Consider the following 18297-nt stretch of genomic DNA (forward strand, 5'->3'; position numbering starts at 1 on the left):
CAGAGGCGGCATGTATTGAGTCAATTTGACTCATTACATGCCGCTGGCCGTGCGCCCCCAGGGCAACTGCGCTGTGTGCCAAGCCCCCTTGGCACACACGTAGTTACGGCTCTGTGCAATGATATAGGATGATATCCTATTAGCCATAGTAAAACATCAGGCGATTTTTTCCAACATTTCACTGATTATTTTTTTTACAGGCTATCCTATTAGATTGCCCGTAAAAAAATGCCCTTTCTCCTGAAAGCACACAGGTTCAGTGAAACCTGTGTGTTTTTGTGAGAAATAGCCCTGTTTTCGCTTGTAAATTGGGCTGCTTCCAGGGATTTGGTTTTGCTGGCTCAAGGTAGATGAAGAAAAATTCCTGAAAAGCCCCGGGCGGTACGTTTAATTACCGCGGCCAATAGGATCAGGGCCGGTGCAAGGTCTTTCTGCACCCTAGGCAAAGCTTCAGCCTAGCGCCCCATAACCTGTAAACCCCACCACCTCTCAGAGGGGAGATGCAGATGTCCACAAGCTGGGCTGCGGTGAATAGCATCATTATACATATACAGAGAAAAGGGACAGCACTCAAGGACTTTTAAAGTGACAAAATATATTGTAAACAAAATCACAAAATGTTGTGACTTTGGAGGTTATGCGGGTTTGTAAACACACCAAAAAAGCACACTAATGGGCAAAATTATGCTTCCCTGCAGGTGTGGCAGATGTAACATGTGTAAAGAGTCTAGATACTACTATGTGGTACAGCCTGGTAGTGGCGGCTGCACCTGATTAGATCTGCAGCAGCAGCCAGCATAGTATAAAAGGAGGCCGCATATAGATACATCCTTCAGATTTTGCTAGATGAATTCAGCGGTGCCCTCCAGGAGCTGGTGCCCCTAGGCAGTTGCCTAAAGCTGCCTAATGGTAGAGCCGGCCCTAAATAGGATACCACCCATAGGCCCTCATTCTGAGTTGTTCGCTCGCTAGCTGCTTTTAGCAGCATTGCACACGCTAGGCAGCCGCCCTCTGGGAGTGTATCTTATCTTAGCAGAATAGCAAACGAAAGATTAGCAGAATTGCTACTAAATAATTCTTTGCAGTTTCTGAGTAGCTCCAGAACCACTCACAGATTGCGATCAGCTCAGTCCGTTTAGTTCCTGGTTTAACGTCACAAACACGCCCTGCGTTCGGCCAGCCACTCCCTAGTTTCTCCAGACACTCCCGCGTTTTTCCCTGACACACCTGCGTTTTTTAGCCCACTCCCGGAAAATGCTCAGTTACCACCCAGAAACGCCCCTTTCCTGTCAATCACTCACCGATCAGCAGAGCGACTGAAAAGCGCAGCAGAATCCACAGCAAATCTACTAAGTTTTTAGTTAAATAACTAAGCGCATGCGCCCTACGTGCCTTGCGCATGCGCATTTTGCAACAAATCGCAGCATAGCGAAAATCGGCAACGAGCGAACAACTCGGAATGACCCCCACAGTCTGTTTGTGTGATTTTTTTTTTACTATCAACATTGTAGGGATAATTTTAGAAGCTAAATCCAGAAAATAGTTGCAGAAAAATAGGAGTAAAATAGAAATGACTATTCTCCATGTTCAGTAATTCAGTAGTTCAGCCGAACAGACTGAAAACCCAGTGTAATAAAAATAATAGTGTGTCACGCTGTGATACAATTCAGCTACTAGCTGAGATCATAAAATTCCTGCTACATATACAAAAAAAGATGAATGTATTGCTACATGACACTCAATCTCAGACACGCTGCACACTAGGCTGCTCCGTATGGCTGAGAAAGACACTATTTATCTAAGAGTTAATTATGTGATCCAACATTAAACCTACTGACAGTAGACAGATATTTCAACTAAGAAGAACCCCCAGGTTTAGCTTTTTGTTCTCTCAAAAGAAAGATGGATGCTGGTAGCTCTGACGAATAATGCTCTTCAATTTATAGTCACTGACATACTCTGTTATTGTCTGTTATTGTACTAGCATTATGCCATTATAGCTATGATTCAAGAATAGGCATAAAACAAAATGTCTGTATATAAAGTTGGCTTAGTTTTTCTTTTCTAAAATAGTGCAGTAGCTATAGTTAACTTCTAGGTTTCTAAATGAAACAAACCATGAAATAGCATTTGCTTTATTAAAAAAAAAAACAGAAAGGAAAATAAGAATAAAGAAAACAGCTGGTGCTGAAAAGCTATTTGCCACATTATCATGGTATTGGCACTCCAAACCTTTATCACCTACTTGACATTTACCAGCTAAACATTGCTGATAAACAAATAATAAAGAGTTTATAAGGGCACATCCAAGTGAGCTTCTTCTCAAGTTACACCCCAATCCGAATATACAGTAAGTAAACAAAATAGTGCAGCATTTTTTATCCATTGCTTAACCTACGTAGATAGCAATGGTCTATGTGGCTCAGATGCGCACACATGAATACAATGCAGACGTATTACCTGGGCAATGTTTTTATTGTTGCTCCTGTTGACAACCTATCCGTTAGGGAAGCCAATCTCGGGCCATTTTTACAATCCGAGGTATCGGGATTGAAAAATGGCCAATCCCAGGATTCCCGGGATTGGCTTTTAAGTGTTTTGCCGCCCCCTCGCCCCACCCCACCCCGCACACATTACTAACCGTATACCGAAAGCGGGCGGGTGGGGATTTCTTCCTGCACTCCTTCAGTGCTCGGTTGACGGCGCAGCATGGCCTCATGCTGCGCCGGGGAAGCCGGGAGGAGGAAGCTGGGAAGCGCCTGAGCGTACTGTGGACGCTCAACACTGATCCCTCAATCCACGGGATTGGACCTTCCAATCCCGGGATTGAATCCCGCCCGTTTTTGGCTCTAAATCCCGGGATCCCGCCGATCCCGATCCCAGGATTGGCCACCATACTATCCGTCATGACACAGAAATCCATTTACACCAAATCAGAAATCCACTGCAAGTGTAGACAGTCTTGCCATCATGGTATAGAAATTCACTAATACTAATCTATAGAGTTATTGCCTCTGTACACTGCATAGATCGGTTAATCATTGTATTGCCATACAAATGTATCAGGTTTAAATCAATTTTCTTCTACCGCACATCAGTATACAGGATTGTTACCATATGATTAAAACACACAAACTTCCAATATGATCACTTTCATACGGTAAGTCGCCACTGAAGAGCATAGGTTTATCGAGTGATGTGGACGCTCACTGCTGTATGTATGGGATACTTTTATTACATTTATTGATGATTTTTCAATGAATAAAATGAAATGATAGGATTGGGACATATGAGGCTAATTTACTACATTTATTTTGTTTATTCGCATTCCAAAGGATTTTCAATTAGTGCATTTTACTGATATTTTTTTATATTTACAGATTTTAAAGTCTGTCAATTTTATACAACCTATATGTAACAAGTGGCAGAACATACAGATATACATACAGTCCATATACACAGACATAGTATAATCAGATTTCAGAGATCCATGTAGATTACCAAACTTAATTTGTTTAGTAAATATATATAAATTTACAGACATATTCATCAAAGAAATAATGGTCTCAATATAGTGCTGATTGGTTCACTTTGCTTTTAAGATTAGAAGCATATGAGAAGAGATTAGTGAACAGAAAGCACCTCATCCGCTCTATTCTGGATCTCATACTGAAATAATGGATTGGTGTATCACCCTGGGATTGGATTTATTTGCCTACCATACCATATTGAACCACAGAGAAAGAAATTGTCTTTTTGGATCCAACTTTGAATGTGTTTTTGTTTTGGGGCATTAATTTCCTTTTGTGGCCATGTATACATAAAAACAATAATGTGCCTTGGTGGTTACTATTGTCTAACCAACGTCTCTGCATATATGTGACCTCAGGTCACACATGCGCAGAAGCCGGCAATCTGGGTGGAAAGTAACGCTGTTTACTTTAGTAGCAGTTACTGATCGTGGGGACAGCTGCTTTTCGGAGCAGCTGCCGCCACACCGGAGAATTCTTGAATTGCTCCGGTGGTAAGTATCCTCCGCCACAACTCGTGCAAGCTGGATACTTAATAATTATGGTCCATCCTCTCCTAAAACATATTTATTATAACCTGTCCAAGCAGGCAGGTGTAAGTAAATTAACTGTTATGTCAACCACAGCAACATGTAGGGATACATTCATAGGGAGATATTCATAAAAGCAATGGAAGCATACACTATGGTTTTTCAGCAAAGGATTTGCATAAGGGTTTCCTGTTAATGGGATTCACTACATTATTTCCATTCTTTTAGCATATTATGTCTTAGACAAAGGTTCTTGGGTGTTATCTATGTTTGTAATGACCAAGAAGAAAACGGTCAACACTAACTAAATAGACACAAGGAATGTCAGTCAGTTTACACACTTCAAGACCTTGCAGGATATTTGTTTTATGTATTAAATCTGCACTTTGTACTAGAGGCTGGGCACACACTGTCTGGCCTACATAGCTCCGCTGCTATTTAAAGTTTGTCGTTAAAAGATAGACGTCTTACAATCAATAATAGAAGGAGGTCAGCTAATAAAAACCAGCTATATCGTTATTTATTTATTTTTATTTTTTATATCTGAAACAGTTTATATATGGTTATATGGTTTGAATTGTCTGCTGCCATCAATTGTTACTTATGTGGCTCTATTTTTCCCCTCTTATTGCGGATAGTTGTGCATTCCTGGAGATTCGTGTTTGGCCTTTGCACACTTCAAAGGCAAACTGCAAATGCCGATCACTTATGGCTTTAGGGGCTAATTCAGCAAGACCCGAAGAAGTGCATAAGTCGCTATTTGCCAATTTCTGCGTGTGCATGCACGGCAGTGCGCACATGCGCGAGGTATTAAACTGCGTTTGCATGCGATCACAGTTTAAGAGCTGGCTGGGGGGGTCGACGCCGCATATTGTGGGCGTTGACGCACCGCTTGGGGGATGTTACAAACAGCCATTAACACACCGCTTGGGGAATGTCACACACAGCTGCTGCGACCCAAAACATGGCGACCCTCCGTCTGCCTGCAGGGGCTACTCTTATCATGCGGGTGCTTCCCTGTTTATCGAATCGCTCGCATGTTAGCGGTGGAGGGGCGCAGGACCCAGCATGCGGTGCGGCCTTGCTCTGTACTGGGCGGCCCCCGCATGCTAGTGAAAAGAGTTGTAGTTTTGCTACTTATCTGGAATCGGGCCCTTAATGCTTAACTACAATATTTGATACTGACCATATATGCTTGCTTTGACCACAAACAGCCACTGTTTACTTCTTTATCACATAGTGCATACACTTTTACATTGCTGATTCTATGGTGACATTTGGCAGAACAGGCCAGAGTCATGTCTCCAGGGGAAGAGTTAGCTCTATGATGCCATATTGTAGTTAGACAAACTCCACCTTAAAAAGTATCTTCCTCTCCTCCAACCTGCCAAAACAATAGAGGTGTCAGTTTATGAGGTGGTAAGTCCCTAAAAGTTGTGATATAGGGGGTAATTCCGAGTTGATCGCAGCATCAAATTTGTTAGCAGTTGGGCAAAACCATGTGCACTGCAGGGGGGACAGATATAACATGTGCAGAGAGAGTTAGATTTGGGTGGGGTGTATTCAAACTGAAATCTAAATTGCAGTGTAAAAATAAAGCAGCCAGTATTTACCCTGCACAGAAACAAAATAACCCGCCCAAATCTAACTCTCTCTGCAAATGTTATATCTGTCCCCCCTGTAGTGCACATGGTTTTGCCCAACTGCTAACAAACTTGATGCTGCGATCAACTCAGAATTACCCCCATAGTGCCTAATTCAGCATGGATCGCTATTCAGAGAAATTGCAAATCGAGTGATTATCAAACGTCTGCGCATGCGTAGCATTCGCATTGCGCAAGTGTGTGGGGTAATAGCGACAGAAAATGCATACAGATCGTAATCGTAATGTAGCTGCTGTTTGACTGACAGGATGCCGGCGTTTCTGGGCGGAAACCTGACATTTTCTGGGTGTGTCAGAAAAACAGCAGGCGAACCCAGGCATTTTTGGGGAGGGTCTCTGATGTCAGCGCAGACCACTTCCAGGCCTTCACAGTCGCAGATTAGTGGCAGCCTCAGACCTACTCACATCTGCTCAGATTGCAAAATGTCTTCAATGTTCCAGGAATTGCATATGCATCTGCAAATGTATAGCGATCTGCAATGCCTTCACAATTTTGCATGGGGCGCTTTTACTTCCTGTCAGTGCGGCGCCTTTCTACTCACAGACGACTGCAATTTCTCTGAATAGAGATCCATGCTGAATTAGGCCCATAATCTCTTCCAAGTACTTAACATGTTGGGAAAATTTTAATAAATACACTGCATATTACTGCTTTGGTTTAGAGACTACAAGACATTTACATGTAAAGAGTAGTGTTTGCCATGTACAGAATACAGGTAACGTCCACAAATGCTAATAAGCAAATGGCAACCTAAAGCTGACAAAAGCACTTCAATGCTCCTTGACATTAATTCTGGAAGTGGTTCTATAGGTCAACTGGAGGCAATGCCGACTTAACAACCAGGCAACCGGGGTGGTCGCCCAGTGGCCCCCATACAAGTGTGTCTAACACATTTGTGGCACTGGGATTATGGCACTGGAGTGTGTCTAACACATCTGTGGCACTGGGATTATTATATTTGTAATTACACCGTCAGCCTATCATACTAATAATTTTATTGGTAAGAGCCCCCAAGATTAGTTGCTCTGGGCCCTCACAAACTTAGATCAGGCACTGACTGGAGGAATATGATACCATTGTTCCACAGCACATTCCATCAGCTGTCAATGCTATTAATGATGTTTTTTTCCACCTGGTGTTAATACCACTCTTCATCCTCACCCCAAGGGGGAACAGCGCCCCAGCAGTGTAACTGCTAAATATGTTTGTGATATTACCAATACAATATAATCCTAATAGAAGTCATAATTTTGTAAAGTCATTTCAATATAACTACTAGATGAAACAAAAAAGTATTGTATATACAGGTTGAGTTTCCCTTATCCAAAATGATTGGGACCAGAGGTATTTTGGATATCGTATTTTTCCGTATTTTGGAATTATTGCATACCATAATGAGATATAACGGCGATGGGACCTAAGTCTAAGCACACAATGCATTTATGTTTAATATACACCTTATACACACAGCCTGAAGGTAATTTTAGCTAACATTTTTAATAAATTTGTGCATTAAACAAAGTGTGTGAACATTCACACAATTCATTTATGTTTCATATACATCTTATACACACAGCCTGAAGGTAATTTAATACAATATTTTTAATAACTTTGTGTATTAAATAAAGTTTGTAAACACTGAGCCATCAGAAAACAAAGGTTTCACTATCTCACTCTCACTCAAAAAATTCCGTATTTCGGAACATTCCGTATTTTGGAATATTTGGATATGGGATACTCAACCTGTACTATAATACTTGCTATCATCACAAGACTGCCTAATAGTAAACCACTATGTAAAATAATCTACAGCAAAATAAATCATGATGGGTAATAAAGTAAAACCAAAGGACAGGTCCTGTAAAACATTTCTGAAAGGTCTGTCAAAAACATTATCCTCCAATGACCCAAAAAAAAGAGGCTGAATTAGTGTTGTTTATCCCTGGCAGACAATCCTCTAAGACTTGATTCTGTTGTTGCAATATGTTTACATGGCTACATATCCCAGCTTCAGGCCAGGCAATCTCTTATACTATTCATGTTTAGTGATCATCACTCAAGAGCTTAAGCCTAGAACTGATTTGTATTTGTCATATCCAATTGAAGCTATACAAGTTAACAGGTGCAGATCAAACAAGATGCCCTTTAAGGCAAATCCCAGTATCTAAGGGAATTCTAGTACTGATAGCTTCAGAGTCCATTTAAATCTTCAAAGAGTAAAAAAATATTTCATGTGGACACGTCAGCATAAGTTATTTTCTGGTTCGCTAGTACCACTTCTATGCCACTTACCTTTAAAGGCTTCAATCACCCCCCTTTCTGCCCTTTCCACTGATGATTCCCCTTGCCAGTGGCATTCTATATAAATTACTGTACATATGACCCACTTCCCCCAAACAGAGGACTCCCCGTGCCTACATGCTCCGTGGAGTGGTCCGCTGAGTGGTGTATGAGACGGTCGCCCCTTCTTTTGCTATATTGCATGGCTATGACTATTCCGCCCCCGAGAAAGACACTGATAGGGATGACGGACTCTCTTGAAAAGATTTCAGAACAAGAAAAACATATGTGCTATGAAAGCAATGTAAATATAATAGAAACTGCTCTGTTACTTTGTTTATCATTACTTTTTATGTATTGCAAGAATGTTTTTTAAGCAGTGTAAATTGTGCCATTATATAAATAAATTATGTGTTCGCTGGAACTGCTCCAATGTTCCAATGTGCTGTGAAGTAGCAGAGCAAGTGACATGAAGAGAAATGTCAGGAGCTAAGCAAAATGATTCTGACCATATGTAACATGTATGTATGTATGTAAGTACAGTATTAACCAAGCCAACCAGGATGCCAAGGAAATCTCCTGTGGGCATAGTGCCTTCCCTAGGTGGGACTCATACCATGCTCTGTAGTAACGACAGGCTGGGCCAGGGTACTGGGGGCATCTGTACAGGCTAGTTGTACTTTATGTGGCCATGGAAGATCCCGGAAAGGGAGGTTCAAGGGACAAATGTGCATCAGGGTGCTGGGCCATATTGAGGTGATCTGCATTATCAGGCCCCACCGAATGCTGTGTGATAAGACAAACTGCATCATTGTACTGGCATCAGAGGATGTGAGGTGACATATAAAAGAGAAACACCTTATTCCAAAAATACATAAAAAAAGAACAATATTTACACAGAACAGAAATTAGAATTTGAGGTTTAGACAACATAGATTTCTCTGTATAGCAAGTAAGGGGCTGCATTCATCCTTCTATCAGTCATCTGGTTTTCACATGGTGTCACAGACTACCAATTACTAGATAAAAATGGCATCAAAATGTTTGAAGATTATTTTGAATAAAGGAACCAAATATTTGAGTAGAAAAGGATGCTGTTTTAAACGAAAAACCGGTAACTCTGGTCTCGGCATATGCCCCGAACTCACACCAAGTTGCCTTTATCCGAAAGTTATGTGTAACTATTCATAAGATTCGTAAGGGCTTCCTTTTGCTCATGGGGGATTTTAATTTAGTCCTTGACCCTAAGCTGGACAGGTCTCCCAGGACCTCTCCCGCCACTTCAGTCTCCCCCAACGCCCCTTCCTTAGCCTTTCGTAACCTCTTGGCTGAATTTGATCTCTATGACATATGGCGAGGGCAAAACCCCACAGGACGGGAGTACACCTATTATTCCCCTGTTCACAACTCTTACTCCCGTATTGATTTAATATTTTCGGACAAATGGACCCTCCAGTTCGCCAGATCTCTAGACATTCTCCCTATAACTTGGTCAGACCACGCCCCGCTGATTCTTAAATGGTGTGTAGCTAGCCAACACTGTCCCCCCCGTCCTTGGAGACTCTCTCCCCATTTGCTGTCCAACCCAGTTTCAAAAAAAATTATAGCTGACAGTATTTCATCCTATTTGGAGTTTGATTCTCCTTCAGACACGTCCACCCTGAACTTCTGGTGCGCACTTAAAGCTGTCACCCGGGGAGCAGCGATTCAGGCGGGAGCACAGCTCAAGAAACTTAACCTACAACGCCAGACCGATTTGGAACTCAAACTGAAGGACTTAGAGGACGAAAATCAATCTAGACCTACGAAATCTTTACAGAAGCAGTTAGTAGATATTAGGTCCCAACTTCAAACAATGCTAATGGCGCGCACCCAGGCTTCATTAAATAGGATACGTCAGAAGTTTTATCTAGCGGGGAACAGGCCGGGGAAAATGCTTGCCCGGAAGCTTAGGGCTCAGCAGGCTAGGAATAGAATCAAGCTCATTATATCCCCCACAGGCACCAAAATTTCTAATCTGAGGGAGATAGCGAATCAGTTTGCCAACTTCTACTCCCATCTCTATAACCTCTCGGCAGATCCTGACACCCCACAACCTACCCCTTCCTCTATCAACTCCTTCTTAGCGGATTTAACCCTCCCAAATATTTCAGACGATCAACTAGCATTGCTGAATGCCCCATGGTCCTTATCAGAAACCCTCCAAGTGATCAAGTCCCTCCCTCAGGGTAAGGCACCGAGCCCGGATGGCTTTATTAATGACTTTTATGTTTCGTTCCAGGACCTTCTAGCTCCCTTTTTAGTGGCAGTCTACACCGATATTACCTCGCAGGGCACCCTACCTCAGGAGATGCTCGAGGCGCGTATTGTCACGATCCCTAAACAGGGCAAAGATGTGACCTCTTGCCAAAATTATCGTCCCATTGCGTTACTGAATGGAGATATTAAAATATACGCTAAATTAATAGCCTCTCGGCTGAACGCCCTCCTCCCCTCCCTGATACATCCGGACCAAGTTGGTTTTATCCCGGGAAGACAGGCGTCCGATAATACACGTAGGGTCTTTAATCTTGTTGATTCCCTAACCCCCGAGCAAGGCCTTCTTCTGCTATCTTTGGATGCAGAGAAGGCCTTTGATCGTTTAAACTGGTCTTATATGCGAGAAGTCCTAGTCAAATTCGGCCTGCGCGATCGCATCCTCTCCTCGATATTAGCCCTGTGTAGCTCCCGACGGCCCGGGTATTTAGTAATGGTTTTTTATCTCGCCCTTTTCCAATCTATAATGGCACCCGCCAGGGCTGCCCCCTCTCCCCTCTCATATTCGTACTAGCCATTGAACCACTGGCAGCTAGGCTTCGAGCGGACCCACAGTTCCCTGGACTGCGATTAGGCACCACGTCGCATAAACTATGTCTGTTCGCAGACGATGTTCTCCTTTTCGTAACAGACCCAGCCACAACTCTCCCCCATCTGCATACTGTTTTAGATAGCTACTCCGCAGCATCGTATTATAAACTAAATGCCTCTAAGACAGATGCTCTGCCCATTAACATCTCTAACTCCCTGCCCCCATTACGCACTAAGTATCCGTATAACTGGAAAACATCCTCGATACGATACCAGGGTATTCTCATTCCCCCATCTACCTCCTCTGTATTTGATGTCAATCTCCCTCCTCTGTTGTCCTCCCTCCAGATGTTCACCAAATCATGGCTCAACTATGAAGTCTCTTGGCTAGGCCGTCTGGCCGCCTTTAAAATGTCGCTGCTCCCTAAGTTAATGTTCTTGTTCCGAACTATCCCTTTTATCTTCCCCAAAAAGTATCTAGATAAGGCCACCACAATCCTCACTAACTATATATGGTCTTCGCGCCCGCCTAAACTTGCTCGCGCGAGGATGTCTCTACCAAGGAGAGCCGGTGGCCTAGATATGCCCAATTTATCACTGTACCAAGAGGCCTCCCTTCTTGCCCAGATTAAAGAATTCTACAAAGATGTCTGTCCGGAGTGGACGTGTCTGGAGGAGGAAGCCTGCCCCCGTTTTCCCTTGAAGGATCTTTTTTGGATTCCTAGGCCCCTTCGCCCACAGTGCTTAAATATCCTCCCCTCTATCCGAGCCACACTCCAGATTTGGGACAAATTGACTGCGGCCATATCCCCTTCCTATCATAATCTCTCTCTGATATCACTACGAACGGTGGCTGCTCTAGTCCCTAATCTTGGCCTGGCGGGCTGGAGGTCCAGAGGGATGGAGGTCCTGGGAGACTTGTTTAATGGGTCCGTATTTGCCTCTTTTTCTGATATCCAGAGACGCTTCTCTCTGCCAGACACTGAGAGGCTTCGATATTATCAAATACAGCACTGGTGGACTAGCCTCCACCTCTCCCCCTCCCTACCATCACATGGTATTCTGCAAGTCATAGGCCGATTTTCTAACGCTACTTCCACAGGGGAGATTTCCTTCTGGTATAAAACATTACTATCACTACTCCCTGTTTCTAAATCTAGAGCCCAAGTCAGGTGGGAGGCGGATGTGGGATGTGTTCTCCAAGATTCTCAATGGCAACACATTTTTATGTCATCCTTCACTATGTCTAAATGCCTGAATCACTCCGAAATGCACGTTAAGCTACTCCACAGACTGTACCTCACACCGGAAAGGCTACATACGATCTGGCCGGCATGTTCGAAGTTTTGTTGGCGCCTATGCGGAGAGGTTGGCCACCTCTTCCATATTTTTTGGTCTTGCCCCCATATCCAAGGGTACTGGACAGAAGTATTTGGCCTTATCAACAAAGTTCTGAACCTCGACCTCTCCCCCTCCCCGCTTATAGCTTTATTGAATATATACCCGCGAAGCATGGGGGTACATCTACATTATGTCCTAGGCCACATCTGCCTCGTCGCACGTGCGGCCTTAGCCCAAAACTGGATACAACCCACACCACCTCCAGTGTTGAAGGTGATACACAAAATACAGCTGCACTTCTTGATGGAGACTGAACACATCCCATACTTCTTCACTGCCAAATCTCCATTTGTGCGATGGATGCCTTGGCATCTATTTACCACGGAGGGTGAGGGTGCTGCATTGATACTACGTCCCCGACCCCCTGCACAATCACCCCCCAGCACATCGGCTGATGTGGCCCCCTCCCCCCCCCCCCTAAAACAGCAAAGACCCCCTATCTCTGTTATATTTACTTCAAGCCCATTGCCGCCCTGCCACCTCCATTAATTGTTTTTTGTTTGCCTTACAATGTATTGCTGTGATCGGCTTTGAATTGTTTGCACGTTTGTTAAAACGCTTTCTTACATGCGTATGTACCTACTTCCCCACCCCTTCCTTTTTCCTTTTTGTACCCCTGTTTGCAATGCAAAAAATTTCAATAAAAACTATTGATGAAAAGGATGCTGTTCAGAAATACCCAAAATACTGTCATATTCAGAAAAAAACAAACATGAATTATTTTGTTGAAAATCTAAAAGAAAGTTTCAGCCCTCCGAAATAAAATAAAATCAGGATAATATTATAAATGACTAAATGGCTGACCAGTGTCCTATTATAAGACAAATAGCAGTTTATCCAAGTTACTGTAAACCCCGGGTCACCAGCTACATATTGTAATTCTGTGTTTATCAATTATCCAACTTTTGTCTTCCTGCTTGTACTTGACAAGGATATCCTGTGCTCAACCCAAAGACAAGATACAAGAGTATTGGAATGTCAATGTTACACCACTGCAGAAGCATGGACTCGGTATGGGAATGATCATGATGGTGTGCATTACAGGCCTATCTAGTTCCTTGCAAATATCCAGAAGGTGAGCAACACAATACTTCTTGGCCTATGAAGATGGGGTAAGACTATGCAGTGACAAGTAATAGAAAAAGATGATCATCTCCATTCAGATGATATGCAATTCTAATCAAATAGTCAATGGTTTCGGCTAAGAAAAAAAACCAACAGACACCGTACAATAAATAACCTAAGCTTACGTAATTCCCATCTCCAACAATTAAGCTTACACTGAAGACAGCGCTCAGTGCCTACTCCCGGCAACCACACATGGCATCTTTTTAAGGATTTGATCAATGAATTGTCCCCTTTTGTCATGATTGACCATCAGCATAATATAATTCCCCTTTTCTGTATGTTACATATCCAGTGTCACAGTGTGGAGCCATGGTGCCCGAAGCATGTGCATTCTACAGCGCCCCCCCCCCCAAGTACACATATGTGGCTGAGCGGCTGTGGGAACATGAATGAGCGAGCAAATATAACAATCATGTGCAATAGCAGTGTGAGGATTGTCCATAAAGAGACTAGTAGGGGAAATAAAATGGTAGGGGCCTATAAAACGGCATGGACAGCCAGCATTTAGTAAACCACTGTTAATGGTCTAAGCTATGCCACAGCTACTGGCTGTCATATTTTAGCCTGTGGGAATGCAAACAGTGCATGAACAGCAACCCATCTCTTAAAGGTGGTTCTGAGTAATAGAAATATGGTAGAAATTCCACTTTATTATGTGGCTGTATGTTCATCGCTGTAACCGATGGCTCTCCAGCTACTGTATATTTGAACTACAATTTCCAGCTTGTCCTCTGGCAGGATATGCTGTACTTGGGAGTTCAACATCAGTGAAGAGCCAGAAGCACTGATAAAAGAAAAGTGTCATTGATTGAGGGGCCACATACCTTGCAGTTTGTATTCTGGCCAGGGTACTTTGCCTCTGTAGCTTCTCCAGAGTAGAGCAGGAGAGCGTAGTCCATCCACATGGGACGCTCGTATCGCTATACAAAGTAAATATGTAATCACAAGTCTGACATTTTAAGATTTCTCAATATACTAAAAGACCTCTGTGATGAGAACTACATTAATAAAATGATTTATTGTTTTTTTCTAGCAGCGTAAGTTTGACACTGTCTAAATTAGTGCTAATAAGATGGACAGGTAGCTGTATGGATTGTCTGCTAAAAGTTAGTTATCCAGTTCAAGGTCATAGGTACCAACTGTATTTATCATGAGAAACACTTTTCTGGCGATGAGCAACATTAAAAAGAAGGAAAGAAAGAAATCCCTTATTGCCACAATTTATCAATAAAGTCTTGCTGGGGCAGCACAGTGAAACTCAGTGATACTGGCCCAAAGAGCTAACGGTTGACTTTGAGATATATTTGGGCTGTCATTCCCACTACAGGGAAAAACATTGTTTTATAAGCTTCAAAAGACGGATGCAAGTAATATTGAGAACGTCTATTCAATAAAATATATTTTATTCAAGGAATCCAGTATTTTTATTATTTATTTTAATCTATTATCAGAATATGCATTTGCATCATAATACTTGTGCAATGCACATTGAGAAATATTCGCTGCTGAACATCCTTATTAACATTTACCAATACAGTGCCGGCATACTGCGTTACGCTTGAGAAATGGGACCAAAACAGTAACAGAACTGGGTAATAACTGACAGACAAAGAGGTAAGAGGGCCCTGCTCACAAGCTTACAATCTATAGGGAAATATACATTGATACACAAGGACACATGCTACATATTGCATAATGGTCCGGTTGATTGCAGAGGTTCTTGGTGAGCTGTATGATCCAGTCACACAGCAATGTTGGCAGAGGGCCAGTAGGATGTGTGAGTATAGAAAGAGAAAATATATAAAGTTATGTGTGGTCTGTATAGAGGGGAGGTAATTAAGTAGAATAGTCTATGGAGGATATGTGCCTGGTTCTAGGGTATAGCCAGATATTGCAGGTTTATAGGGCAAAATAAATAATGCAGATGGGGAGGAAATTCACCAATGGGGAGCATAGGATTCTTAGTCACACATATAAAAAGATTTTGTTTAAAAAGGCATCAATTTAATATACAATCATAAACACACAATTCTTCTAGCTAAAAAATAAACAATGTTCCTTTGTATAGCGTATAAATGCAACCAATGTCACTAATAAGGATAATGAAATCACTATAGATGTTTAAAGTGCTTGATATAGAAGGTTTCAGGCTCAACTTTAATAGTCGCTGTCCATAGTGTTTCTCAAATAGACAGTTGCATTAGCCACATAGTACTAGTGGAAGTATAATCATACACAGGTAGTATCTGTCAGACACTTGCGTTGGAGTCTTTAGTGCAGTGTTATAATCTCTTTCAATCAGGGGTTGATTATCCAAGCAGGTGATACCTTATCAGAGATATCAGTCGATAACCATCAATGCAAGATTGGTACAGGGTCTAAAGGGAGGTACACACGGAGCAATGTTTTTCACCGCTGGGTGAAATGAGCGCCCCCTCGCTGTGCACATCACGCTGAGCAGGGGGAGAGATGTGTGCTGAGCGGATTGTGTTAGACCACTCAGCACACATCTCTGGGGAAATCTCCCCGTCAGTACGGCCCTTAACGAGCGAGCCAGCAGATCCCGAAAAGGATTCCCAAGTTGTATGTCAGAGTATAAAGACAGTGTGCTGGTCCAAAGACCACTGGTGTAGCAGACTCCAAAAGGCAATACTCCGACAATCACCTGCATGCACCTTGTTCCTAATACTGCCGCAACTCCTGTACACAGAGCCGTGGTTGGGGATAAGGGCTTCAAGTGGCTTAGGCAGTCATCTAAACAGTGACAGGTCAGGTAGTGCTATTCCTTGACATGTTTCACTGTCATTACTAGTTTCATCAGAAGGTCAAAATATATTAAAATCAAAACCTTGAGCTTACCTATCATCCTCAGGTTCATCTGCGTAGCTTCTGATTAGCAGCCAGCAGAAGAGGAACATGGTAATGGGTGATGAGGTGAGAAAAGGCAGAACAGGTGGCAAGAGGGTGTAGTGGGGAGCACAAAGCAAAGGTGTGTGGTGGGGACTAATGGTAGAAGAAGGTGGGTAATAGATATTAGAAGATGTTTTAAGGCAAGGCAGGGTGGAGGAAAGGACAGACACAAATAAAGAGGAGACAGGAAGCTGGTAGAAAGACACGGGTGGGTAAGGGAATGGAAACAGATAAATTAATGAGCTGAAGTTTGACTGTAATTATGAATATTATCTATTACAATAGAGAAGAGTTTATCAAATAGTCCAAGGGGGGGAAAAAATTCTTGGAAATCAATGGGGAAAATGTAAGTATAATAAAACAAAAATAATGACGTAAATAAAGCAGACAATAAAGGTAGTGCAATAGTATTTTAATGAACTAACCAGCAGCAGCTGCAGTCCCTGGGCACCAGTGCTGACCACACGACACCACTGAGTGTATTAAGTCGCCGTGCTCCCGCCCTCAGACTCCCATTGGTTAGCTTCAAGGAGTCTGGGGGCAGACTTAAATGGAGAGTGAAGCTTAATGCTGAGTCCCAGGTGCCACATAGAGGCTTAATACACACAGCGCTGCTGATCCCCGGGATAACCAACCCGCACATATATTACATACAGCGTATGTACCCCATTGTGCATGCGTAAAAGTGGTCCTGTCCCCCCCGCACACACAGTGTGGTTGGCGCTGCAGCTGCCGCTGGAACGAACTTAAGCGAGATATTAAGACTTGAGTATATGAGTATATAGGAGGATAAATGAGCCATGCTATAATGCTATAAAACCACAAATTACAGTAGATATTCCTACTGTCTGTTGCTCCCATAGCACTAAGTCAGAATGATGTCTCCATTAATGTCCAGTATGTGCCTGACCTACAGGGGCTGCTCAGGAAGGAAACTAACCCTTATCAGGGAAATATGTAAGAACAGTTATAGATTAGAGGATTATAGAGCCAAAGAAAAACATCTCTGAGCAGTAGACGTGTATGAAAACAATGTGATACCTTGTTCTGTGCCAATTAACTGAAATATAAACTAAATGTAAACAGAAAAACATCTCTGTAATGTAGCTATGCTGGTTTTGATGCAGAGAAAATAAAAAATAGTGTTAATTAGACACTTATTTTCAGAGATAACTAATGTATATTAAATATATCAGGCCAGGTGCACTTCTCCATTCTCTTTGTTCAGCTAATTGTATTTATTCCCAAAAGGTGCAGGCATGAATCAAAGTACTGCCTGCTATGCCAGCCACACACTCACACCCCAATTACAATATAGCATTCACTTTCCTGTTTAAAACATTAGGGGAGATGTATCAAGCAGTGTAAAGAGAGCAGAAATGGATAAGTAAAGAAGTTGCCCATAGCAACCAACAAACTTCTACCTATAATTTTATAGCATGTACTTGATGAATGCTACCTCGTATCTGATTAGATGCCATGGTCAGCTTCTCCATGTGTCTACTTCTCTACTCTTTACACTGCTTGATACATCTCCTCATTGTCCTGGACAGTGGTTTAAAGACCCATACACACAAAATGAGCCCCCACTGACGCCGATATTGGCAGTGTGGGGACCTGGCGGGGTGCCGGCATCGCGTACACATTTGCCGATGCCAGCGAGGAAGGGAGCAACGGCGGGGAGAACGAATCAATGCTGCTGTCGTTAATGAGGACCTCCCTCGTCTGTACATGTACAGATGAGAGAGGGGGTCATTAACGATGCGTGGGGGCACGCATCGTTAACAATATGGAGTGTACACACTAGGCAATATTGTGAACAATATCGCTCAAAAAGCCCTTTCGGAGTCACAATATCGCCTAGTGTGTATGGAAATTTATTCTAGTGGAACTCAACGGCACTTTTGGTGACATAGTTCATTCTTTATCACCAGGGAGTAAATGTATTTCTTGGCGTTACTGCTGGTTCAGACACTGTTGACTACACAACCAATGTGTAACCGACCA

At 42.7% G+C, this 18297-nt stretch overlaps 1 protein-coding gene across 9 annotated transcripts in view; it reads right to left on the reverse strand.

Annotated features, from left to right (window-relative positions):
• Positions 1–18297, reverse strand: part of MID1 (midline 1) — a 717600-nt gene that overhangs the window by 199078 nt on the left and 500225 nt on the right. For 8 of the 9 annotated variants that reach the window (XM_063955554.1, XM_063955550.1, XM_063955555.1 and 5 more), the window contains one exon: positions 14205–14300. The exons of the other annotated variant lie outside the window; for it this stretch is intronic. In XM_063955554.1, coding sequence (XP_063811624.1) covers positions 14205–14300 — 96 coding nt within the window. The remainder of the gene's footprint in view (positions 1–14204; positions 14301–18297) is intronic. 9 annotated transcript variants of the gene reach the window in all.

The sequence above is a fragment of the Pseudophryne corroboree genome, chromosome 2 (genome assembly GCF_028390025.1).
Source record: "Pseudophryne corroboree isolate aPseCor3 chromosome 2, aPseCor3.hap2, whole genome shotgun sequence".
NCBI classification, from domain to species: Eukaryota; Metazoa; Chordata; class Amphibia; order Anura; family Myobatrachidae; genus Pseudophryne; species Pseudophryne corroboree.